The sequence below is a fragment of the Poecilia formosa genome, unplaced genomic scaffold (genome assembly GCF_000485575.1).
Source record: "Poecilia formosa unplaced genomic scaffold, Poecilia_formosa-5.1.2 Scaffold29, whole genome shotgun sequence".
In the NCBI taxonomy this organism is placed as follows: Eukaryota; Metazoa; Chordata; class Actinopteri; order Cyprinodontiformes; family Poeciliidae; genus Poecilia; species Poecilia formosa.
In genome coordinates this window covers 3,351,331-3,376,585 of record NW_006799968.1, presented here as the reverse complement: position 1 = coordinate 3,376,585, position 25,255 = coordinate 3,351,331, and the positions used below count along the sequence as shown (strand labels likewise).

The window sequence follows — 25,255 nt, the reverse complement described above, 5'->3', positions numbered from 1 at the left end:
AGAGAGAGAGAGAGAGAGAGAGAGAGAGAGAGAATAAGCCACATCGCCCAGCCCTGATGGATAAAGCCGCATTCAGTCAGAGGCTCATATCAGTCTGAATCACAAACACACACATGCACACACACACACGGGTACTCTGATGCGTCTCATCTGCAGTCTGCAGCTGGGCCGCAGCATCTCGGTAGTATTGATTTGAAAATCTGTGAAGATGAATTCAAACTAGAGGCAGAGCAAACAACATTACTTTCAGACATTCACACACCCACACACGTTTTTACACACTGTTTCTGCTACCTGCATGCTATAAGTGTGAACTAATGTTCTCCTCTGATGTTGTAGATTTAGATAGGTTTTGTACTTTGTGGCTGTGTATTATAGGAGGGACAGCAGCGTGATCAAAGAGGAGATCAAGTCCTTCCTGGCGAACAGACGGATCTCCCAGGCCGTGGTTGCTCAGGTAACAGGTGAGTGTTGGTCCGACGAAACACTAGAGTTAAAACACAAGCAAAAAACAAAAGTACTTGACGAGCCCTACCGAGTGACACGAAGTCGTCATCCTCCAGGGATCAGTCAGAGTCGGATCTCCCACTGGCTCCTACAGCAGGGGTCGGACCTCAGCGAGCAGAAGAAACGGGCCTTCTTTCGCTGGTACCAGCTGGAGAAGACGAACCCCGGTAACCATGTGTGAATAAGAACCTCCTTAATGTGGGTTTGGGTTAAACTTCTGCAAGCTAACAGTCTGCGTAACAACAGGCGCCACTCTGGCCATGCGGGCGGCCCCGCTGGCTCTGGAGGATATGATGGACTGGCACCAGACCCCGCCCCCGTTCGCCTCGGCCCCCGGGGGCTTCCGGCTGAGACGGGGCAGCAGATTCACCTGGAGGAAGGAGTGTCTGGCTGTCATGGAGAGGTGGGCAACAAAAGCAAGATTTTACATTAGCTTGTGCTTCCTGTTGGAAGCCATGTAAAAGTCCATATAAACGTACAGCCATATTCAATAAATTAGAACGACCCAGTGAAGCTCATTTATCAGATTGAAAATGGTCAAGTTCAGCAGGTATTAAACTTAATTTTCATTAAGGTTACAGTTCTGTACTGAAACTGTTTTTTGGTAATGTTCTAATTTTAAAGTCTTGTCTTTATTAAATGTAAGCAAAAAATCATCATAATTAACAGAAATAAATCAAACTCCATCTGTGTGTAATTACTCTGTAATGTGTTTCACTGAGTGATAAAGTTCCTACAATAAATTAACTTTTCAATAATATTCAATGGATCTATAGTTGCAATGTGAAGTCACTCAAACAAGATCAACAAAACTGCGAGCCACCAGTGACTACTGTTGGTTTCAGCTGTCAAGTTGTCAGCATAATGCGCTTAATATTAATGTACGGCTGATGTATAAAAGAAAAAAGGATGCAGTGCTTTGCTACTAATTACCAACATATCAACAACTAGATAACAAGGACCAAGGGTATCACATTTCACAGGTCAGAGAAAACTTTTAATAAAAAAAATGACTTGGGTGAGAGAAGTAGATCAGCTAATCTAGCTTGACTTTGACAACCTTAACACATAGATGTGCTGCGGGACTCGGTTTGTTTTGGTTCAGTAAAATAAAAAAAGCGACCCTCACACTGACTCTCTGACAGACCATCAGGTGTTTAAATTAGCTAATATCAGCCACCGCGGTGTTCATACGATCACTTCTATAATCGCAAAATAAACATCGAGCCTATAATATAATGGACTGGATGATTTTTGTGTGGGAAACGTTTGCGTGTTTTTTAGTGTTGAATCCTGTGGAGGTATTGTCAGTCAGTCGCTATGGCAACAGGTCTGTGTGTAGCATAGCCGACACAGAGAGCGTGAAATACAAAGAATAGGAGTGATTTTGAGTGGTTCAAGGGTTTTTCTGCGTTTTTTTTCCCTTTGCTGAGGCACACTGCACTGAATTAATAATAGCTACATCTCCAGGTTTCATTTTGTTAACAGCATTGATCGACCACAGCAGTCCGGCTGTGGATGGCATGTTAAAGAATCGTCTTTGTGCCATTCAGCGTTGTGCGCAAGCGCCAAATTTGCCACTATAAACTTTAACATGCAACGTGTCTATATATTCAAGTCTGTGGCTGTGCTGTGACATGTGAGAAAGTTCACTGATTACAGGTGCAGTTAAAGGAATTTGCCTGTAATGAATGTGATTATGTATAAACAGCTACTTCAGTGATAACCAGTATCCCGACGAAGCCAAGAGGGAGGAGATTGCCACTGCCTGCAATGCTGTCATTCAAAAACCAGGTATTATTTTCCCCACTTTTATTTACCACAAACGGTTCGACTGCATCATACTTTGTATTGTAATCGTGGAGACAATGAAGCAGGCAGTTCACAGGTCACATGTCTCTGTGTGTGTGTGGCAGGAAAGAAGCTGTCTGATTTGGAGAGAGTTACGTCTCTCAAGGTCTACAACTGGTTCGCCAACCGCCGTAAAGACATCAAGAGGCGTGCCAACATAGGTAATGTTTACTTCTGTGTTTGTATTAGATGCTCATGCATTTATACTAGAGTACACTACATTTTAGATGTTATCTAGTTTTCAAACTGTTGAGATTTTACTATTTTTATTTAAAAAAATTTATAATATTACTAATCATTTTATTGAAATGTATTTATTTATTTTACAGACAGTGCATTTTAATAACATTTAGCAGAGTTAGCCAGAAGGCTATTTTTCACCGACAGTCCTCAAACAGTTGGTAAAAGTCACCATAAAGAAATAAAAGTAAAGCTTCAAAATCACATAAATAAAATAACGACGACAATGCACTTAGTAAAAATACTAAAAACTACAATGCACATAAAAAACACATTGACGAATGACCAGGCAAGATGACAGCAGAGGGGAGCAAGAGCAGTTCTAAATGTAAGTTAATCAAAATTATACAATATTATATTATTATTATATCATATAATATTATATATATTTTTAATTTCTATCACACTTTACATGTAAATTTTAAAGTGCTACAAATGACATTAAATGTGTGAAATCTTATGTTTAATAATCCCTTCATCCATTTTAAAATCGCAATCTGTGAACAAATGTATACATCAGTTCAAAAATATCATTTGATTAAATATTGACATAACTCATCATCTAAGGATATTCAATTTGTCATTGTGGATGGTGATGCTGTGGGCAGGAAGGGTTTCTGGTAGCAGTCAGTCTTTCATCAAATCTGAAGAAGCCTCTGACTGAAGACTGTATGGCAGCCTCATGACCATCATGATATCCTAACAGCTCAATTTCAGGGCAGCAGAGACAATATTCCACAGTATCATGTTCTGCATGAAACATCTAGCTCTGCTAACCCGCCTCATTTGCTTTTGCCACTCCTGTTGAAACCTGTGTCTGGCTGTTTGGTTAGAAAGCTGAGCATTTCTTTGGCCCTGCTCTGCATCCATGCAGCCTGATTTTCAATTCGTCTGAGTTCTGGGGTCATAGTTCAGGTATTATTTAAGCTTTTTAGAAGCTAATCATCATCTCCCAGTTGTAAAAAAAAAATAAATAAAAATTATCCCCTTTGGTTTTCCAGCTGCACAGCATCCAAACCAGAGGAGATAATTGTCCAAACCTGCAATGACTTACACTAACACCAGCGCAATTCTAGAAAAACCTCAAGTTTAAAAATCTTAACTCCACGTGTCAAAAAGTCTTAAATATGTCCAGTTTTATTTTTGTACCCCATCTTAAATCAGGTTTAGATGTGATTTAGAGCTGTGCTGAATATTTTGGGCATTACATTAATACACTGTGACCAAACGCTAAAGCAATTAGCCCCCTCAAACATTCCTCCTTCCCCACAGACCTGTGAAATAATTCTGCCCCCTTATAAAATGTGAACGTAAGCAATTAAATCCAATAGTTGTTTAAAACATGCCATTAACATCTAAAGCTTGTTATATACTGAAGGGAGGTGTTGAAAGCTAGAAAAACACTCGAGTCACAAGCCAGAGCTGGAAAACCTCAGTTTAGGTTGTATTTAACTTAATTCTACTATAAAGTTAGGAAAATATCATCTATTGTGTAACTCACATGCATGTGTAACATTTGAGAAGCTGACTGAACATTCTCGAAACCCTGGTTGGTCTTTTAGAGCCGGCGCTCCCCTCGCCTGCACGCCCGCCGTTTACTTTTGCCGCTCGTTCAGCTTCGATATGCTATGATAAGGTTTGTGTTTTTGAAGAAGCAGCCATCTTAGAGAGCCATGGCATCGAGGTCGAAAGTCCAGGAGGCCAGTCCAACGGCGACGAGGTGGACGGCAACGACTTCCCTGACCAGGTGAACTGGACCTGCACAGCGAGTTAACTTCACGCACAATCCATGGCACCGCCATGTTTAATGCAGCGTGTTATTAACCTGTTGCGTGTTGCAGGGTTGCGACGTGTCCCTGTTTGACAAGAGAGCTTCAGCCAGGCAGTTTGCTTTCAGTCGAGCTGACCTGTCCTCTCCCACCCAGGTAACTATTGGGGAATTCACTAGAATTTCATTTCATTTCATTTCAGAATATAAAGACTCTTTAAAAAGAAAAGCTGAGCAATTTGTTATAAGAATAACACACAGAGCAGTAACTAACCCAAAACGGTACAAAAATATGCATATTTTGCATTCAAGATAAAAACAGAAATATTTGTAAATATGTTCCACCTTGAACTCGAGTGGCACAGTTTGAGCTTCGCCTGATTCAAATTCTGTAAAAAAGACAAACAAAATTGAGCACATTTTGCAATTATTAAAAACATAAACAGAGCAACACTACACTGTATCAGTGTTAAGTTGAGCTTTTCATGTTAATGTAACAAGTATTTTTGTAGCTGCAGATGCATCCTTTGCTACAAATGATCTAATGTTCACCGAAGGAATGCAGTGTTATATTTTAGGCAATAAAATGTTTTACTTATTTAAAAAAAAGAGTTGAATTGTTTTCTTATTTGCATCTTCTAACATTGTAAAGTGGCTAAGCAGAAAAATCTGCAGAACATGCCTTTTTGTTTGATAGGATTAATTGATTTAGTAAACGAATCATTAGTTACTGTCCTGGTAAACAAACAATCCCGACGTCTGCTGACCGTCTTCCTAACGTTTCCCCTTCATCAGGTTCCGCCGCAGCTGCCCAGCTGGTTTTCCGCCCTGGCCAGGGGAGGCCAGCGGGGCGCCTCGCTGATCGGCCGCTCCCTCCTGTCGGGGGCGGGCTCTCAGGCAGAAGGATCCAGAATGACGGGCGCGTCCTGGTCCCCCCCGTCCCCGTCCCTCCAGGACGACCCCGGCCTCCACGTCGTGCTCTCCGAACCGCAGGACCCGGCGACGTCGGAGAAGACGGCGGCCGGCCGCGGCAGCCCGGCCTCGGCCAATCAGGCGGACGCAGGGAATCAGATCAAGACGGAAAGCGTGGATGACGACTGACGGAGGGGAAAACCGTCAGACGCTGGAGCTGTCAGAACAGGTGTCCATTATATGCAAGCAGATTTTATAGGAATGTTATAAGTGAACAAAAAGACCAAACGTTGTGTAAAACTCCAACCCTGAGATACCTCCCAACCCTACCTCCAACCACCAACCTACTCTGCTACACTCGTTAATAGTGCTGTTAATAGTGTAATATGATAACGACGAACCTTTATATGTTAGCCGTCTCTGTCGAGATTCAAACCTGCGTCTCAAATCAGATCCTGCAAAGGAAAGTCGGCTTTTCGGAAAACCTCCGGCTCCGACGCTCCCAGGGAAACGGCCCTAATGTTCCCGGGCGATTTCTTTGCTGGGTTGTTTTTGATTGGAGATCGGTTTAAATCTTCCCCAGATGGCCGTCCAGCGGGACATGAAGCCTCGTGTGCGGGCTTCCGTAGAAGACCGCATCGCTCACAGCAGGGCTACGCTGTATTTGGCTTGGGAATCAAATGCTTTCAGGGGTCTTGCACTGTGATTTCAACTGAACAGCCTCAGTGTATAGGAATATAAAAATGAGCTTCATGTTTTTCTTTTCTTTTTTTTTTTCTTTTCTTATTTTTACTGAATCTTTTATGGTGATCATCGTCGCATTTCCACGCCAGATTTCTGGCAGATGAATCCGTGTAGGCACAGAACAAGCTTGAGGTTGCAGCAGTTTTTATGATAATGAAAAGTAATTATCTTCAGAGAGGCAGAAGCAGAATAAACCCCTCAACCCCACAGAGTAAGCTTAATATATAATGACTAAAATGGCTATAAAATATAGACGCATTTAAAGAGCATCTTGGTTTGCTATGTCTTTGCAATATATTCACAACCCTTGAAGCTTTTCATGTTTTGTCAGATTACAACCACTATATTTAATGTTTTTTTATTGGGGTTTTAATGCACCGATTTAAAAATTTGGGCTAATATTGATGGTCTGATATTAATAATGCTGCTGTGGCCAATAAACGATATTAGCCAATATTTATATGTCAGGCTTTTCCCCAGAAAACTTGCTGAGCTCAGGGCGCTTAGCAAGTCATGCTATCCCACCACGTTTTTGAGGTAAAACATGTTTATAATTGACAAGAAATTTGAAAATATAACTTGATAGTTATGCGTTATTGGAAGACTGGAAAATTAATACCTAAACACCAACTATAAGGTCTTTTAAAAAAGGCAATCATTAAAAAAATATAAATAAATTAATTAACAATGTTACTCCTGGTGGGGGCATAAGTAAAGCCTGGTGGCCCGCCAGGCTTATGGTACACTGAGGGAAACCCTGTATTTCATGACGTCGCTCTGAGTCCAGAGCATAGATTGGACTGAGTAGGTCTACCCTTATGGATGAGGCACATCATCACAGATATCCTGATTTTTTTTTTTTTTTTTTCCCCCAATACCAGAACAGGGTAGTGGCAGTGTCGTGCTCTGGTTTTGTTTGTTTGTTTTTTCTCTCCAGGAACAGGGAAGTCGATCAGAGTTGCTCATTACACTACATAAGATACCCCATAAATATTCTGCTATTTGTCAACCAACACAGTGTAAAACAAAAAGATCATGGGATGTGAATACTTTTGCAAGGCAACGCATAAAATGTAACGCTAAATATAGTTTGAACATTTTTTCACTGACTTTAAAGAAAGAAAAACCGCTTTCCTATTTTAGAGTCTAACTTCAGATTCAGTGCTTTATGATTTTTTTTTAATTTTCTTCAGCTGATCTGAGAGACTTTTTTTAATGCACTGCTTCCACATGCCCATCAGAAACTAAATAGGAATTTAAGCTGCATCAAAAACAGCTGCTCAGAGCATTTTAAGGTTATAAATTTAAGCGATATTTATGAACGTGGTATTCAGTAGATATAAAAAAAAACACTTCAGTATTCACTTCTTAGATTTTATTGCGACTCAAAGAAAGCCAAAACTACAAACGTTTGTATATAATATAGCCATGTAAAGCGACTTTTCAAGTTCGATCGGTTATTATTTATTCATTTTGTATCCGAGAATGATTGATCACTGTGAGATCTGCCTTCGACGTAGACGAGTCGGTCGGGATGGACTCAGCCCGTTTTAGAAGCTACAAACGAAAAGCGAGCTGAAAACGTACACAAACCGTGTAAGTGTGCGCGCACACACCCATATGGTATACTTTATGTAACAATATATAAACATATAAGCATCTATCGAGAGGAACTATCAGCCTGAGTGAGTGTTGTCGGTGAAAGGTGCGTGGAACATTAGCCAAAGTATTGAGTTTTATTATCGGTGTATTTTTGACGTGTGTTATAGTTATGGATGGCTCTAAACGACCGAGACATACTAATCAAAACGGCACATCAGATGTGTCAAATAATCATGTGAATTACGTCATCTTCCTATTTTTGTTTAACTTTAATTTTTCTTTTTTTGGTATATCTGTGCTTCCTCTGGGTATGCCATGTGTTTTAAACACATACTGCCACAAATTAGTTGTATTATTTTTTTTGTTTTGTTTTAGTGACACTTTATTAAATACGATGGTGCTTCGAGTCCCAGCTGTTTGTAACTTTTAGTGGTCACTTTGAGTGAACGATAGAGCAGCAGCAGGAAGAGAAAAGTAATGGTTGCTAACCTCCCTCAGTTTCTCTCTCCGGTTTACTCCACCGATGAATGCCATCAAATCAACGACACTGAGAAGCGCTCTTCAGCTCTTCAAAACGTATATTGAAAAAATAAAGTTTAATATAATATCTGAACGTACAGCCATTGTGGAAGTCTGTCATATTTTTAGCTTCTTGTCTAACATCGAGTCCATTCTTACTGAATATGCAGCTTACCAGTTAGTTTAAAACCCTGCATTTTTTTAATGACCACCAGAGGGCAGATGTGGGTGAAGCGACGGCCAAAACAAGGTGGGAACATTTTATTATGGTGTCATTGTAACAAATGATGAGGAGTGAGCTCATTATGAAAAAGTGCAACACTATGAAGAACAAAAATACATAATAATACTGTTAACAGAGTTGCTTTTTCCTTCTGAAATAGATATTCATTAGAAATATTATACGTCTGAAGCTGTCTGGCCGGGGAAGTTATGGTCACTGGTTGGTTGTTAACATCAAGTCAAGATGTTTTAGCAAGTTATTAACCGTTAACAAAACTACGAACAAAACCAGCAGAGACAAACAACAGTGTTACTGGTTTAAAGTCACTGCTACATAACTAGATCCTCATAACTTTAAAAAAGAGAAGTTTTTTTTTTTTTTAATAATTGAGTCTTGTTGCCAATAAGAACGGAAATTTCAAGCTCCAGTTGCAATGAAAACAGAGCTCATTTTTGCTTTAATGACCCGGTTGCTACAGGGGACCATTTTATGATTCTTTCCAAACACCCAAACACTGCTATAGCTCACAGATGTATGCTCACTTAGGTTGTTTTTGTGACTGGAGCGCTTTGTGGTGGTTGGTAAACAACTCGGCGCTTGACCTAACAGAGCAAAGTAGTAGTGAAGGGGAAGCCCACCCAGCTGTGCGCCGATCATTTGGCAGTCGGCTAAAAAAGGCATGAAAAGGTCAGAATACTAAATGTGGGTTAGACTTCTACTTGGCTCCTATTTTTATTTTTATGGGAGCTCCAAATTGTTCCTGACCTTTTTAAAAAGTCCTACATCCACCACCGCCGGGATAAAACATTTGGTTTGGGTTAAAGTGCGATACAGATGGCCTGAATCATTATCGTCTCTGCACCAAGGGATTCATAAGTGAAAGTAAACTGGGTTTTACCAAGGGCAACTTGAGCAGGAAAACAGATGTAAAATGCTAGGTGGTTCTGCAATGAGTTAGAAGTTATACGAATATAGTCCTAGTTTATAACTGAAGTGGTGACTTACTTTAAATAATGAGCTAAGAACTTTAACGATTTAATAATAGACTGGGAGGTAAGCCAGTTTGGGTTGGAAAAAAGTAGCAAATTTTACTGGAAATGCACCGATTATTCAGCCAGAGATCAAATCGGCTGATCCAATAGGAAAAAAAACCAAACTTTTTATTTCCCCCCTAATCATCAATAAAACACGTCAAAAATAAAAACTCCCATCATTAAACACAACCTACTACTTGTACCCAGATGGACTTTTTGTGTTTAGCTAAAAGTAGATAAATATTAGAAGCTAACAATTTTAAGAAATAATGGATAGTTTTAGAATTACTTTACTTTGTTGAATCAAAATGATGACCACTGTCAAAGAATCTTCAATACATTTTTATTAGATAAAAATGTTTAAAAAATCCAAATAAATTCAAATCAGAATCAGCAGGTAAAGTGGAAATCGCTTCATTTCTAGTTTTAGCAAGTCTTAGTTTTTGTATTTTGATTATTATCTGTTTTATTATGTTTTTGAGCAAACGGGCTTCTATAATGGCTGTACATTCAAAGCAGTTCATTGTTTTTCAGTGATGTAAAGGCTAACTTCTTATTTTAGAGTTAAACATTGACACGGATACCTCAGACACTCCCCGTCAGCTAGAAGCTACTCCTCAAACGTTACTCTGCTGCTGCTGCTTCCACTTTTTTCAGACTTTTAAAAGAAAACCAGATCAGAGAACGGTCTTGCTGTCGGAAAGCTGTGATGAAGTTCTTTTTAAAAAAAAAAAAAAAAAAAAAAAGATATGTGATGTTAGGGGAAACCGCTTCTCCAAGTAGGTTCAATAAATATAAAACTGATCGTAAAGGGAAGTTCTACTCCAGTCAATGAGTTGTTCAAATCCTTCCTAATTTGGGAGATTTTAGCACGAATCTTCAGTGTTTTTGGTGACGGATTGTTGGATTGTTTCCATTTTTATGACAGCAGAGCTGTCCGTCTTTGCTTTAAGCGTTAGTGGCATTATCATTTATGTAGTTCTCTGTCATCTTTTTTTTTATTATTATTTACACCAAAAACCCTTTTTTTGTGTTTAAATCTGCTTAGCAGAAACCTTTGTGAAAGGAAGCTAGTCGTTAGTTTAGGATAAAATCTGCTGTCATGAGATTATTTGAATCATTTCATTCGCTGCCTATGTGGCAGACTTACTGGGTCTGGTGTTGCCATTTTGAAATTATTCAAACTAAAGTTGTAAAGGACATGTACTGTATCTGTTGTAAACAGGAGAGGACGACATGAAAGGGATCTGAGGAAACTGGTTTTAGGTTAAAGGATCTTTCCTCATCGTGTTAAAAAAAACAAACGAGTGGATTGTTCATTCAGAACACATTGTGTTGCAGAAATAGACAAATTACTGATTTGTTTGCCAGTATTTAAAATAAGCTATCCCCCCCTTGTCCTTCCCCATCGGTTTCCTATTTTCAGCCTCAATCTGTTTTCATTGTGTTGATTTAGGTTCTGTGTCCTGATGACCGTTTTGTGCCAGAACGTGATGTAATCACTGAGTTGTTGTGAAAAGAAAACCCACTTCGAGGATTTTGCTCTTCCAGTTCTGTCTGATCTGTATTGATGTTTGTCGAGTCTCCTTTCTTTTTTTTTTTTTTCCTCATTTGTACAAATGCAGGTCAACATCTGCCTTCAATCATGTTTGTTTCTGAATATTCTTCAGATGAAAACAGTTTTCTACATGTACATCTTTCATGCGGTTGTCATTTGCTGTGTACTCTCCAGCCTTAAATCTTCTCATCCCATTGGCCAGGGACTGGAAACGCTACACTTCTTCTAGCAGTTTTAGAAAATAACGATGGTGATCTCCATCGGTCTGGCAATAAGCTCTTTCAACTGTAAAACAAAAATATCAAACCTCAACTGGATGGATGTTGGATCAGTTTTTTTTTTTTTTTTTTTTTTTAAATCCCCTTGTTCATTTCTATTTCAAGATTTAGTGCCTTTTTTGGACAAGTAGACTGTTGTGTAATTGCTATGTAGAAAATCTACATATGCCTTTTGTTACTTTTTCATCTGTTCAATAAACCTTGATTTGTTATTTTTAAGGTGTGTTTTTATCGATATTCTATTTACAAGGGAATAAAAGCTGATCAGACTCGATGCTCTGTGTCTCTGCATTTCTTACTTGGTACGTAGAATAGCTGTAGCTAAAGTCAGCTGGACGGAGAGCAGCCGTGAAATAACATTCTTGATTTTGACCAGGTCATTTCAACACATACACAAGCTTCAATCTGAAACCATTCCATTTTAGCTGTGGGCCTGGCAGAGTCTTCACCTCAGTCTCAATTTTGTCATCACTTGTGAAATTGACCCTGATGAAGAAACGCCTCCACAGCCGTTCACTGTGGGGAAGTGCAATGTTAGTTTACCTGTAGATCTCAAATAGGAAATTTGACTGTTTTTGCATACAATAGAAAGAATGTATTAATGTTGAAGCTATTAAATACTGTCAATGGTAAATGTATATTCCTTTAAGCCACTTTTAGACTTCTCGTCACTAAGTTGCTTTAAATCTTCGTTCCTGCAGCAGAAGATGGTCATATCTGGACCACATTGCTGCCATCTAGTGGTCGGAGTGTGAATAACACACATTTTGTTGGAAGTTCTGTTTTTTAAAAGATTTTTTCCGACTATAGTGGCCTTTTGACCTCCATCTGTGGCTGCCGCATCGAGGACTGAGGCCTCCATACTTGGGTCGTGACTCTGCCCCTGCGCCACGTTCACCCAGCCGAAATCAAACATGCGCCCTTTCCTAAGCTTAATGGACAGTATGGATCTAGTGGTTCAGTGCCAGTCATAATGTGGGCCTGTTTAAGCGGTTATACCATTAATAAAGTAACTCATATGCTAAAGACTAGAAAATGACTTGAAACACATTATGCTAATTTTTCTCACACCTATCAATCTCTACCTGATTTATCCTCTGCTTAAAAGCAAAATACATTTTTATATATCATTTTAAATTCAGGGAGTGAGGGTTAAACCAACAAGGTAAGGAAGCAGATGTCTTCCCTCCCCTCTAATTTGATAACATTTGTCAAGCTAGTACTTCAATATGTTAACAATTAAGCTTACCGTTTCTACAGACTGGGAGAAAAAAAAGTGGCCTCGACTTAACTCAGTGGAAACGACTTAATTGTAAGAAGTCTTGGCCATTAATTTTTTTCCCCCATATTTGAAGCCTATAGAGTCCAGACTGACTCAATAGGCTTCAAACGTTTCTTCAGAGATGTTTTTCCCACCTTGGAGGATTCCTGCCAACATGCTTTTGAGCCCCTTGTATTGCGTCTTATTGACCAGCAGGTGGCAGTAATTGTCCCAAATTGGAACCCAAGCTTTAGCTACTTCAGCGCAGAAAAAAGTAAAAGTTACATTACACACACATCAAACAAGAAAATCCTCATACATTTTTTTATTCTTAATCTATCTACTGTTCAGATAATTAAAAATGAAAATAAATGTATTATAATACATGTTTATTCTTTGGATTGCAGCATAAAAGTTATTACATAAAACAATTAAATTAATCAAAACCCAAACTTGTGCTCAGATTTATCTCCTTTATAAGTCTTAATATGCGCATATGTACACACACACACACACACACACACACACACACACACACATCCAGAGAACAAACACAGAAATGACACAGGCAGACATTCCTGCTCCACACAATCAACAGCAGCAGTGACTGATCATGATTTTACAATGATAATACTAATACTGTTGACCGGGCCAAGGCCACATTAAAACCAAACAGCTGAGCATTACAGTTCATCCTCAGCTACATGAGGGGAAAGTAACCTTCACACTCTTATGAGCCTTCATCGTTATGTAGCCCAGGTAAATATGGTTGGAGTAACATGGAGGAGAAAATAACCCAAACAGGAGACGAAGCTGAAATTTATTGAAATGGTTGGACGCTGCACCTGGCAGCTCTGTATTGCTTGTTTTTGTGGTTCTTTTTGATGGTGGAGAACACACTGAAGCCGGTAGGAACACACTGGAGCAAGGACTGAGGTAGTTCAAAGGTTAAAATAAACTTCCAATTCTGTTTTAGCCAAAAAAATAAATTAAAAAAAAAAAAATCCTGAAACTAGATTTTATCTGATATGATCCTGGGTAGTTGTGACTCCCAATTTTTTTTTCCTGTAATTTTTTTTTTCTGATTGCAGTTAAAACTCCCAGCATGGAAGACAAACCGCTCCATTTTCTGGCTGAGGTGTTCAAAGCAGCCACTAGGGGGCGAATCTAGGCAAACTCCTTCAATGGGAAACGGGCAGTGATAAACCTGACAGCTCCTGAGACCAAAAGACTTTACTTTACGACAGGAAACCAAAGTGGGCTCTTATTTTGTAAACAGCCCGCAAAGATAGACGGTTTGCTGAAAGTTTAATGTAATAAACCGCACCTTTAGAGAGAGAAAGAGAGAGAGAAAGAGAGAGAGAGAGAGAGAGAGAGAGAGAGAAAGAGAGAGAGAGAGAAAGAGAGAGAGAGAGAAAGAGAGAAAGAGAGAAAGAGAGAGAGAGAGAGAACTGAGACTGCTCAGTTGGAAATTGCTCTGCATCCAGGCTGAAGGCCACATTAGAGGCAGGGGGCTGCACTCAGAACAGCACGATGAACAAAAAAAGGGAAAAAAGGAAACAGTGTGAAGGTCTGAAGGCTCATAAAGACTCAAGATCCAAATGGGAATAAAAATAGAAAAAAGTGCCTCTAATGGCTGATACAGATCCATAAATAACGCTGGCTTGGCACCAGTGTAAAAACAACCGTTTTATTGTGTTCAAATGTCTTTTTGTTGCTCTAAATCCACCCAGAGGTCAGAGTTCATCCATACTTTGGGCTCCTACAAGCCTTGTTTATACAGAGGACTGTTTGTTGTAGCTGAGCTTAGCTCTGCTTTTAGGTAAAACAAGAACATGAAGTGTAAAGTGTTCTTTTTTTTTTTACTTAAATAGAGGAGCTCGTAGCTCAAGAACACTGAACAGAAAAACAAAAATCCCAAACAGGTGTGTCATTTCCATCCAAGAGCTGCACATTTTTCTCCCCTCTGTGCAAAGTGTAGTCAATATAACACGACCTGTGAAACGTGGTTTCTGAGGCACAGCAACAAAAACAAACAACCGGAAGTCTGAAGTGATCTCAGCCCCTCCCCCCCACCAGCCCCTTTTCCGTCCCCACGGCAACCATCTCTGAGGCCGGACTGGAAAAGGAAGGACCAGCAGCCTCGCAGGAAGCAGCTGGTGATCGTTTTCCATCAGAGCGGAGCTACACAACATTCCTTCACACACTACACACACACACACACACACACACACATCAGAAAACTTACTGCCTTTCCTTCAGAACCACCTGTTAGAACCAGAAAGTTACAAAACAGTCAAATCTCCCGACCAATCAGAGAACTCCAATACATCAGGCTAAATAACAGCTGCTTTAGTCATGGGCCTGTCCACAGTCTTGTGTGATACAGTTAGAAATAAAAGTGTGCTATATCGTGGTATTAACATTAAAAAAAAACTTCAAAGCACTAGTTACAACAGTAGTACTGTTAGTTGTAACTTATTATTTTTGACAGAGTTAAAACTAGCTAGTAGTTTTTCAAATGCTTGTTGTGCAGAATATTATTGCTTTTCTATCACTTTAGTCCAAAGTAATACTTGGAGTATATATAGTTCAGACAAGTCTGAACTGGAAGGGATCTGCACCACTGAACCGCCATCTTGGTAGGCAAACGCAGCACCAAGCATTGATTAACCATGGCTTTGAGCCCAACAAAAGAAAGTCTATGGAGAAAAAGTGTATAGCTTAATAGTTGTATTGTACTTATAGTGTTTATAAGTTAGATAGGAATGAGGTGAGAGCTAGTTCTAGGCTTGTGGCTTGTTTATTGTTGCCATAGCAACTCCATAGCACCTGTTATGACAGTTAGCTATGCATACCTACCAAGATGGCTGTCAGTTACAAAGTTCCCGAAAGTGTGATGTCACATGAGAACTATTTATTAGAAGCTAAAGGTAATATTAGCCTTTTTAGTTGGGCTATCTGCTAAGGCAGCTGCTGGTAGCTTGCTAACTGTAGTCTTAAAGTGTTTCATAAATAAAAGTGATAAGTTCTTCAGGCTCCACACGATTATGCATATTTGTTATAACCATCTTTCCAAACAGCTTAACGTTTGCATGAGGGATGAACAATATATCGACATCAACATTGGTGTCGGCCAATGTTAGTCCTTTGTTAACAGATAAAATAAGTAAAACTGGGTTGATATTAACAAGCGATGTCTATTTTCATCTTGTTCCTGTTTGTGTACGGTGTTCAGGGCTCTGATATTACTCATAAGTGATATAGGGAGAAAGTGGAGAAGCGTAGTTATGCGTTAATCAAAAACTCCAGTAGTTATTGCCCGCTTATTTTCCAGTATCTCACTAGAAGGACATTAAACCAAACAGAAAAACACCCGATTCGCTCTCAAAACCATAAGTGTTCAAAACATTTCTGTACCTCGTTAATGGTAACTGGCTCACGACTAAAATGCACACATAATAAACTCAAGTCTGGTGGCAAACTAGATTCCAACATTGTTGCAGATTCAACATTAAAAATGTCTCTTTCCTTATAAGGACACAGGTGTGCTGGTCCTCACCACCTTCACTTCCCTGCTCACAAGACAAAGTGCCTCAACATTACCTAAAGAATACGAACCACCCAAAGCACCACCCCTTAGCTTTTTCAAAACAATTAAAATCCACTTAAGCGCACAGCAAGGAGAAAAACAAAAATCAATTGATTCATTTACAAGTCTATTTACAACGCTCATAGCAGCAATTCTCATTAAATCATTGTGCAATAATCATTCCAATAAAACAACTTCATCAGCTCCCGTGCGATAAAAGCAAGTGTACAAGCAACCCCGATATAAATACTTATTGCTTACCTCTCAAGTAAAGAACACGCAATTATAAAACAGATGAAACCCCAATGGACTCCTGAGGGACAGGGGTCTATACACACACAGTATAACTGATAACTTACAAAACATCTGCACACCATCAATGTCAGAGATTCTTAGAGTCCTGAGTGTGCAGAGCTAGTCACATATTTACATGCACTATTCATCAGCATGGAGATCATTTTGAACTGAGGGGTTTAATGATGCATTTACATGTTTTGCATCAATGATGTAAAACACAGTTGAATGATGATGCTGGATGGTTGATACGTAGACTACGCAGAATATTAAACTTCTGGAATGGTCCCAAATGTCAATCCTACAGAAACTTCTTAACTGCATCATTTAAACAAATTAGTTCTATTATTTCTGATAAACAGCAGTGATGAAATATCCAGCTGGAATTAAATCAAATAATAGTTATGGTTTCACAAGCATAAGATTCCAAGAAAATCCTGCTCATTGACGATGGCTACCATTGGTTTTAGCTGTCAAGTTCTCAACGTACCGCGCTAAATCTTAAATGTACAAATGACACAAAAGAAAAATGGATGCAATGTTTTGATGCTAATTGTCAACAGTATGACAACTAGATAAAGTATCGTATCTTAAAGGTCAGAAAAAGGTTTTAATTGAAAGAAAAAAAACGCGTCAGAAGGAAGTAGGTCAGTTATGCTAGCTTGACTTTGACAACCTTTACATGTAGATGGGCTGCAGAATTTGGTGTGTTTCGCTCAGTTAAAGAAAAAAGGGGGATGTGATGATCTCAGACAGGTCATCACATCATTACAGCAGGTGTTTAAATTAGCTAGTCAACCATCTCTGTTTTCAGACGATTTCCTATTAATAATCACAAAATAAATATCAAACTTGGAAACATAAAACTGCACTAACAGACTTAAGGTTCTGTTCTTTGTGTGGGAAATGTTTGCATGTTTTTTGGGGGTTGAATCCTCATAAATCATAGAGCGAGAAAAAGAGAATACAAGTGGTTTTGGGTTATAGTTCAACATTTTTTCTGCATTATTTTTCCTTTAGTTGTGTCACACTGCACCAAATTAATCATAGGTTTTATTTTGTACATGAAACTGCTCTACATGAAACTGCTCTACATCATAAAGAGCATCTTTATGAATCATCATAAAGACGATTCTTTATGGATGCCATAGAGAATCATCTTTTTGCCCTCCAGCATTGGGCTGGAGGTAAACAATAACACGAGGTACGATGTTTGTCTACAAATGGGGCCAAATTCATTGAAGTTGTTCTGCCATGGAAAAATAATTAAATGCTTCACTTCAAGTCCAGCATAAAATGAAATTTGCACTGATGAAGTGTGTATATAAAACTCTGACTGGCAGTGATCACCACAGGAACAGACAGTGAGAATATACTACGCGTCCAGAATCGTAACCCCAGCCGTCATCAGCAGGAACATAGCCGGCAGCTGTAGTAACAAAACGTCCCAGGACAGATAAAACATTCCTCTTCCATCTTTATATCAACTCATCCCATCAGCCCCCTCTTGGTGACAACAACGCTCCAATGCTTTATGTGTTGCCCTCTGACCTCAGTAGAGAAGAAACGCTTGGTTTAAAGGGAGTTGCTCTTTATCTAGCTGCACAGCAAATGGATGCCATCTAGTAGAGTCCTAAAAAATATCTTGGAAACATCTCTATAGGTCAATGTTCAGGTTAAAATGCCTCTGGAATGTTTCATGAAATCATAAAAACTAATTTAAAACCTCCCAACATTGAGTTTTCTTCACCAGGTGTGTCCGGAATGTAAAAACATGCAGAGGCTCTCCCAAATGCACTCATTTTCCCATTTGTGTTAGATTTTTTTAAAAATCACATGCATAGAATAAAATCAGCTTTTTCTCAAGCAGAAACTCTCCCAACTCGTACTAAACACATCCTCTTTTGTCTTTCCGTCGACACGTGCTTTAAAACGACAGTAGCCATCATGGGAAATCTCCGACACTCTCCATGCTCACGTACAGAAGCTTTTCCCTCCAACGTGTCCAGTGCAAAAGAAAAAAAAATCAACCTCTAGTGGCTTTTTCCACACGGCTTCATCTTTTGACACAATATATTTTACGTACACTACGTTTCACAAACACACACACATACATACACACACAAAGGCCCACCCCCTCTTCAGTCCCTGAGATCACCTCACACTTTGCACAAGGCTTTCTCGTCAACACATGACACGGCAAACGGAACGCAAGTAAGACAAAACACAGAAAGCAAACACAAACCAGACCATGGCGAAAGGCACGTTCTGGATACTTTAAAGAAGAAAAAAAAAAGTCCAGGAAGGGAGCGACGAGGCTCAGTTCAGGAGGGCGGCAGTCGTGGTCGTGGTGTGTTCGGGAACTCCGGAGGGAAGTCGATATGCAGGGACGCAAACATTTCTCGTCAAAAATCTTTCAAAGTGTTTTTTCATCCATTTCCTTATTTATATATAAAACAAACCAAAATAATCCTATAAGTTCCATCTTTTTCAGTATGGATCTGATTATTTTTTACACAGTGTTTTAAAAAGAAGTGACGAGTTTGCACTGCTGCGTATCGACTCAGAGAGGATCTCTGAATGGACGCTTCGGCTCCCATTGGCTCTCAGCGTACTAGCCACCAGCTTCCCACAGAAGGCATCATTTCCCCTGTGTGGTAACTTCATTGGACTGAATAGTCATTCTCCTACACAGGCTCTTCACTCTCTGATCTGGTTTTTTCTTTGACTTGAAGTTGCATATGTGGAGCTTCCAGCAACGTGTTACCAGGAAGTAGACAGAGCCTGATGTGTTTTTTAGGAGTCAAGGAAGAGCAGATGCACTGTGGGGAGTTTGTCTCTCTCCCATCTCAGTTGCTCCAGGACTTGCGGTTCTCTCCTCTGCGAGCTACAGTGGCTTCCCCTCGCAGGACGGGGACGTGGGCCGGCAGAGCGAAGTCCGTGGTTCGCCGAGCGGCTCGGTCGCGGCGTGACAGCCGGTCTGGGCGGACCAGCACCCCATAGCCTGGTTTGCAGAGGAAGTATCGGTGGCCTCCGACTGACCCGTCATTCTTACCTGCAGGAAGGAAAACAATCCAGGTCATCAGGGTTCGTAGATTTTCCCCCACAGTGAAATTCAAGCACTTTTCAAGGTAAGTTTTCAAACGTTTCCAGTGCCACAAGCTGGAGTTAAAATTTTATCTATATTACTACTGTTAAAGTCTTGTTCTAGTAATCTACATTCTGTAGTAGGGACGAGGTAAATTACAATATAACAAAATTTAAAGTTTTGAAATGTTTCTCACACATTTTATACACCTGAACGAGAACAAAATACTGATTTAACAAAATAATCCCCCAATTTTAATAACTTATCAATAAGTTGTTGAGCCATTAGGAATAATAAATATTCATTACACTGAAACTATTCAAACAAATCGTGTTAATATTCAAATTAAAAGCTTGAACACAATATATGAAGAGAGTGGAAAAAAAAATCTGTACAAAAATGTCCTCGTTTAGGTTTCTTGACATTTAGCAAATAGAAATAATTTTGGAAACTCTAATTAACCTAAAACAAGAAAAATTTGGTCTGATTTAACTTCAGACAGCAAGAAAAAGAATGGATGCGTCTTTTTGTAAGATGTATGAAAATATCTGGTGTGAACTGTAAACAACATTTTCCAAGTTTATGCTTTTAATCAAACGATAAATTGCACTTTATTACAAAACTGTGCAGTTTGAATGTCGGACACTTTCCAAACCTTAAAAACACCTAATTGAAACTGAAGGATTTTCAAGGATTTCAAGAACCCGCACAAACCCTGGAAAGCGTCGGCATTTTGAGCAATCTGGCCCTTTAAATCTCACACTTACCTACTGGGGTGTCCAGCTCCACGCCCACCCACACTCCGTCTGCGAACTGCGTCGTCCCCACGTAGCGCACAGTTCCGGCCTTGTTGCTTCCTACGGTGACGTACTCGCCCTCCGTCAGCCAGTCGGGCGGCACGTCGTCATGACCGCGGCCATCGCCGTCGTCCACAAAGATCTCCAGCCGCTCAAAGCCTTCAACTAGCTTCTGGTCGGAGAAGGAGAGCTCTGTCGGGACGCTGTTGTTGTGATTGGACGCTACGACAGTCATCTTGGCGCCACACTGGGGGGGAGAGGTCACAACATCGTTCCTGTCAGCGCCCTGCTGCTGCTGCTGGGGGTTTGAGGGTGACGCCACGTCGGCGCCCAGGAGGGACGAAGACGAGGAGGAGGGTTGGAGGACGTCGGACAGGGTAACCGTGGAAACACTAGCGGAGAAATAGCCGCTCGACGATTGGCTGAGGGGGCTTAAAGGGGTGGTGTCATGCGGGTCATGCACAGGAAGAGGAGGGACGTCCGGAAACTCGGCCCTTCGGTCTTTGGCAGCAAGTCGTGGGGCAGCAGCCTGCAGGGGCCCCAACGGTTGCCGTGGCAACAGAGGGACAGGCGACAGCATGCGGAGAACAAAAAGTAAAAAAAAAACAAAAAAAAAAAACACCAAGGATAAAAATCAGCAATCTCAAAACTCTTCATTGTGAGTCAACAGGATGTAAAATTTAGTTCATGAATCCAGACAAATGTTTAATCTAATAAAATACAGAATATGGCTGTCAGTGCTGTTGGTTCTGCAGAAACTCCCATTCAGCAACCGTTGCTACAAATACAGCAGATGGTAGTTTGATAATGTCACCTTCCTAAAAATCAATATTTGCAAAGAAATGACTTGTCTGTTGTATTAGGAAGGTGAGGATATACAACTTTTCATTGAAAAAACTATGTTGGAAGTAAAATAAAACTAGCTCCTGAAGTTTACATCTCTCTTCCTCCTAAACTCAGCAACTGACACCTTCTCACATTATTAACAGATTAATTTTGTGCCTCTATAAACAATACATTCAGATTATTTAATCCAAACACATTTCAATTTGAACAAGGAATTCTGCAAATGTAAACATGCAAAAATTTTTGTATGTTAAAAAAATCTAAACTAATCAAAAATGTCTCTGGCAATCTCCAAAGAAATCTCACCCAATTAGATGAACTAAGAAAATCTGCTGGTCACCGGAATCGACTGGTTTTACATTCAATCTGCATTTGGATAGTTAGAAATAAAGTCGGCGGGCGCGTAAAAGCTGCAAGAAGTTTTTAGAACAGTGAATGACTTTCTGCAGATAGGCCAGCTGTCCCCTCTGCAGCAGAGGGTTGTATGTGAATACATTTTGAAGTGCTGCTCCGATCGCCTTTTTCCTAACAGACCTCCCAATTCTGATTTTGACTGATGCCAATATTTTTGTCTGAAAAGTCGCTAAGTTGGTTACATTACCACTTCATATGGATCTCTCACCGTCTCAGGCTTGCCTCTGCTGTCATCCCCTCCCGTTGATGCAACGATGCGAGGCACATGCTGCTGAGTGACAGACAAAAGTTTGATCACACCTTTTAATTGCTCATTATGCAGTCGTTTTTTTTTTCTTTTTCTTTTTCTTTTTTCGCTGTGTCAGCCGTTTCTGTTTCCGCTGACCTGCTGGCCGTGTGGCGAAGGTCTGAGCTCCTTCTTGTCGTCCCGAGCAGGAAACAGAGACTTGAGCAGTTTGGGCATCTGAGGAACCAGGGCCTTAACTGAAAGATAAGAGGCAGCAAGTCCTAAACGACCTGGGGGAGGGAGAAAAGGGGAAGAGGCAGCGAGGTGGAGGCAGAGGAGAGGAAGGAAACGAGAAAACAAGAGGAGGTCCGGGAGGTGGAGGAAGTGTGAAAGATTAAGACGAGAAGTTGAAAGCAAGTCCAGAAAATGGCAAAAAAAAAACAAACAAAAAAAACACCAACATAGTGACAGATTGACAGAGGAAGCGTCTAATAAAACAACACAGAGGTGATTTATCTATCAGCTAAGATATGAGGCTCTAAATTACTGCGACAGAAATTCATTGAGATCATTAATTCTGTTCATTTCTGAAACAAAATTAACTTGATGTCACACTGAAATGGGAAAGAAATCACAGTTAAACCAGCTAGCCATCAGAAATATTCACAATGAAATCATCAGACATGGCACAGCACTGATCAGCAACGACGTTGGCAAGGTTAGGAAAGCAGAATGGGTGTAAAAAGCTGAAAAAACAACTTAAGAAAATGAGTTCACACATTTTATCAAAGCTGAGGGATGTTTAACAGTGGGAAACATGGAATAAAGTGATAAATGTCTTTGAATCATCACACAGGAGAGGAAAACGATAAAAACAAAGAAGAGGCAGAAACAAAGAGACGGAGGTAGTGGAGAATGGCTAGAAAAGTAAAGATGGTGGGGCAGAGAGGCCATAAAAGGCAGGATGTTTACCTTGCTCTGGTTCCTGGTTCTGTGGGGGGGTCATATTGAAGGGCATGGAGGATGAAGAGGGGGAGGTAGAGTAGGTAGACGGGGATGAAGCCGGGCGAGGGAGGGTGCGGTAAGAGGGCATGAAGATATCCTGCTGACTTTCCCATCGACCCTGAGGAGCAAAGACAGGATTAGTTTTGAAATGAAGGAAGTTTTCAGCAGCGGCGACTGCAAGAGGGGGGCGAAAGGGGCCATGGGACCCTCTTAAAAAATACTGGCCACCCCACTGAATCATGTTCAGGTTATTGAAAGGTATACAGAGCCATCTTCTTCGATCAAGACATGAATGCAGAACCCAACAAACAAATAAATACATTCATGAAGTTATATATATTAAAAGAACAATTCAAATTTATTTTCTTTTGTTTTATCAATACAGACCTGTCAGAAAACTAGAAGGCCAATTTAAATTTATTTTCGTACAAAACTTGCTCGTGTTTTTAGCTCATATTTTTTTGATGTTGTGATTGTAATTTTGCTTATTTTAACAAAATAGGTCTGTTATAAATGAGGCAATGTGTATAAATAAAGGTTGTAATGGATAGTGAACCATTTAAATTAAGTTGCCTAAATTATTCAAATTTGTAGACTATTGTAAATTATTTGAAGTGAATTTTAAGGATGTTGCAGGTTGTTTAATAATATTTGTCTGTTTTGATTAGCACTGTTGGTGGTTTGTATTTTGTTTTGTTTAACTGTATTTGCACTTTGTAATGTTTTTTGTTTGGTTGTATGTACCTCACGGGCTGCCGTAGCTAAATGAGGGCAGGCCCTATAAAAGCTGGCAGAATCATTGTACCAATGAATGACTTGAACAAACTGTCAAAGATGTGCTTGGCACCATCAACACTTAGTGTTCCCCGGTGAAAGCAGTGAGGTACGTTTTATTTTGTTGTTTGTGTGTTGCAAGTTTATTTTTATATTCTAATATTTCTATATCTGTTTAGTTTTCACGGTGACTACGATGATTACGGTGACTGAGGTAATCAAGGTGATTGAGATGACTGATGGGCCACATCAAAGAAAATAAACAAATCTTGAAAATGACCCGTCGAGACCGCGCAAATTAATTCAAGTGCTGGGGAGCTGCTACAAAGGTAAAATAAAAACAAATAAATAAGAATAGGTGGAACGTCTCATTATGACCCATCATTGGATCAGCTACTGCCATATACAAAAATAAAAATTTAATAAATGTCTCCAGAGTTTAAAACCAAGCAACAGGTTGGTAAAGGAATCTGCGCTACCTTATCATCCAACAGGCAAGACGTGGACAGGTCCTGCCTACTTCCAGACAGCTGAAACGTGAGACAGACGGAAACATTAGGAAAATATTTCTCCGTTTCTGTATCACATGGAAGAATATGATTATTTATTTTACCCTGTGAACAGACGGAGAGCTCAGACTCCTCCTGCTACTCCTCCCCTTGCCAGTCAGCTGCTCCTTCACTGCTACTTCCTTTAACAAGTTCAAACAAATCAGAAACGTTTAGCATTCCTGATGATCAGTCTTTGCAATCAGTCAGATTGCAGTGCTGGGAGGTTCTCCTTCTACCTGTCTGAGTCTGTCCAGGGTCAGGATGTTCTCCAGGCTCATCACGCTGCGGAGGTATTTCTCAATGGCGGCCTCGTCATCTCCCGATTGGCTGTTGTGTGCGCTCGCTGCCATCCGGGCTAGCATCTCCCTGTCCTCTGAACCTGGAGCATCCTGAAAAAAGGAAAAAAAAAGAAACAATTTCAGGTACTGGCAGGAATACTTTTGTGAAGCACTTTCAGCCAAACTAAACGCTAGCGTCCTCCTGTTCCTCGTCTTACCCCAGGAATGTTGGAAACCACCTCGAAGGTGACGCCGCAGCCAGGTATGGTGCTGCGGGTCGACATCCTCCTGAGGAAATTGTGGGCGAAACCCTGGCGACCCGGGTTGACATTGACGCAGATCCTCTTCCTCAGCACCAGCTGCATGTCGGCGGGGTGGCTGAGCTGGACCACCGCCCGCACCGTCAGGTAGACGCGCTGCTCCGGCCACGACCCGCCGCGACTCAGCTGGGGACACTCATGGACGGTGGAGTCCCACGACGCCTCAGCTTTCACCTGGCGGTCATTGAGGGTCATCACTGCAGCGTGAGCAGAAAGGCAGCCAGAAAAAGAAGGAGAGAGAGAGTAGATGCTCACCTCTCCATCGTAATGTTTGACAATCTGCAGGTCGAAGAAGTCGTCCTCGTCTTCTCCGGTCAACATGGCGTCCCAGCCTCCGGCTTCAGGCACTTCAAATTGCTCGTGGGAGCTGAGGTCGTCGGCTGGGGGAAACGAGAAAACTTTTGATGAGAAACTGAGGTGACGTTAGGGCAACCTGCTCTAGTTAACAAAACTGATTACGTTTAAGGTCCAAGAAGAGGACTGGAATGTGCGTTTCCATCCCTGGTAGAGGCGCCCTGCGAACAGAAAAACAGTATTTTACAGGCACTATGGATGTGGGGTTTTTATGCTTGG

At 40.5% G+C, this 25,255-nt stretch overlaps 2 protein-coding genes across 4 annotated transcripts in view; one reads left to right on the top strand and one right to left on the bottom strand.

Annotated features, from left to right (window-relative positions):
- LOC103136010 (homeobox-containing protein 1-like) overlaps positions 1–11,510 on the top strand; it is an 18,516-nt gene extending 7,006 nt beyond the window's left edge. The window contains exons 3-10 of one of the 3 annotated variants that reach the window (XM_007549080.2): positions 379–464; positions 564–674; positions 754–910; positions 2,219–2,301; positions 2,424–2,519; positions 4,257–4,345; positions 4,440–4,523; positions 5,162–11,510. In XM_007549080.2, the coding sequence (XP_007549142.1) occupies positions 379–464; positions 564–674; positions 754–910; positions 2,219–2,301; positions 2,424–2,519; positions 4,257–4,345; positions 4,440–4,523; positions 5,162–5,467 (1,012 nt within the window). In that variant the 3' untranslated portion in view covers positions 5,468–11,510. Of the gene's footprint in view, positions 1–378; positions 465–563; positions 675–753; positions 911–2,218; positions 2,302–2,423; positions 2,520–4,250; positions 4,346–4,439; positions 4,524–5,161 lie in introns of all 3 variants that reach the window. The other 2 variants (XM_007549079.2, XM_007549077.2) reach the window with 2 other exon arrangements.
- Positions 11,511–14,350: 2,840 nt separating this feature from the next.
- LOC107835892 (kinesin-like protein KIF13B) lies at positions 14,351–25,227 on the bottom strand. Its single transcript, XM_016670007.1, has 11 exons — positions 25,142–25,227; positions 24,938–25,062; positions 24,581–24,856; positions 24,321–24,473; positions 24,147–24,224; positions 24,013–24,063; positions 22,727–22,877; positions 21,914–22,011; positions 21,737–21,799; positions 20,239–20,797; positions 14,351–19,438 (listed from the first exon to the last, which is right to left on the bottom strand). The coding sequence occupies exons 1-11, from the start codon at positions 25,179–25,181 to the stop codon at positions 19,233–19,235; spliced, it is 1,800 nt and encodes a 599-aa protein (XP_016525493.1). The 5' UTR covers positions 25,182–25,227; the 3' UTR covers positions 14,351–19,232.
- Positions 25,228–25,255: the final 28 nt, after the last annotated feature.

What these genes read in the sequence shown, in the direction of transcription:
- LOC107835892 (XM_016670007.1), bottom strand. Translation starts at nt 25,181, where the DNA reads ATGGAAACGCACATTCCAGTCCTCTTCTTGGACCTTAAAC. An exon ending in GCTCTCCGTCTGTTCACAGG is followed by an intron (nt 24,064 to 24,146) that starts GTAAAATAAATA and finishes CTCACGTTTCAG; the next exon opens with CTGTCTGGAAGTAGGCAGGA. An exon ending in CTTCGCCACACGGCCAGCAG is followed by an intron (nt 21,800 to 21,913) that starts GTCAGCGGAAAC and finishes TCTGTCACTCAG; the next exon opens with CAGCATGTGCCTCGCATCGT.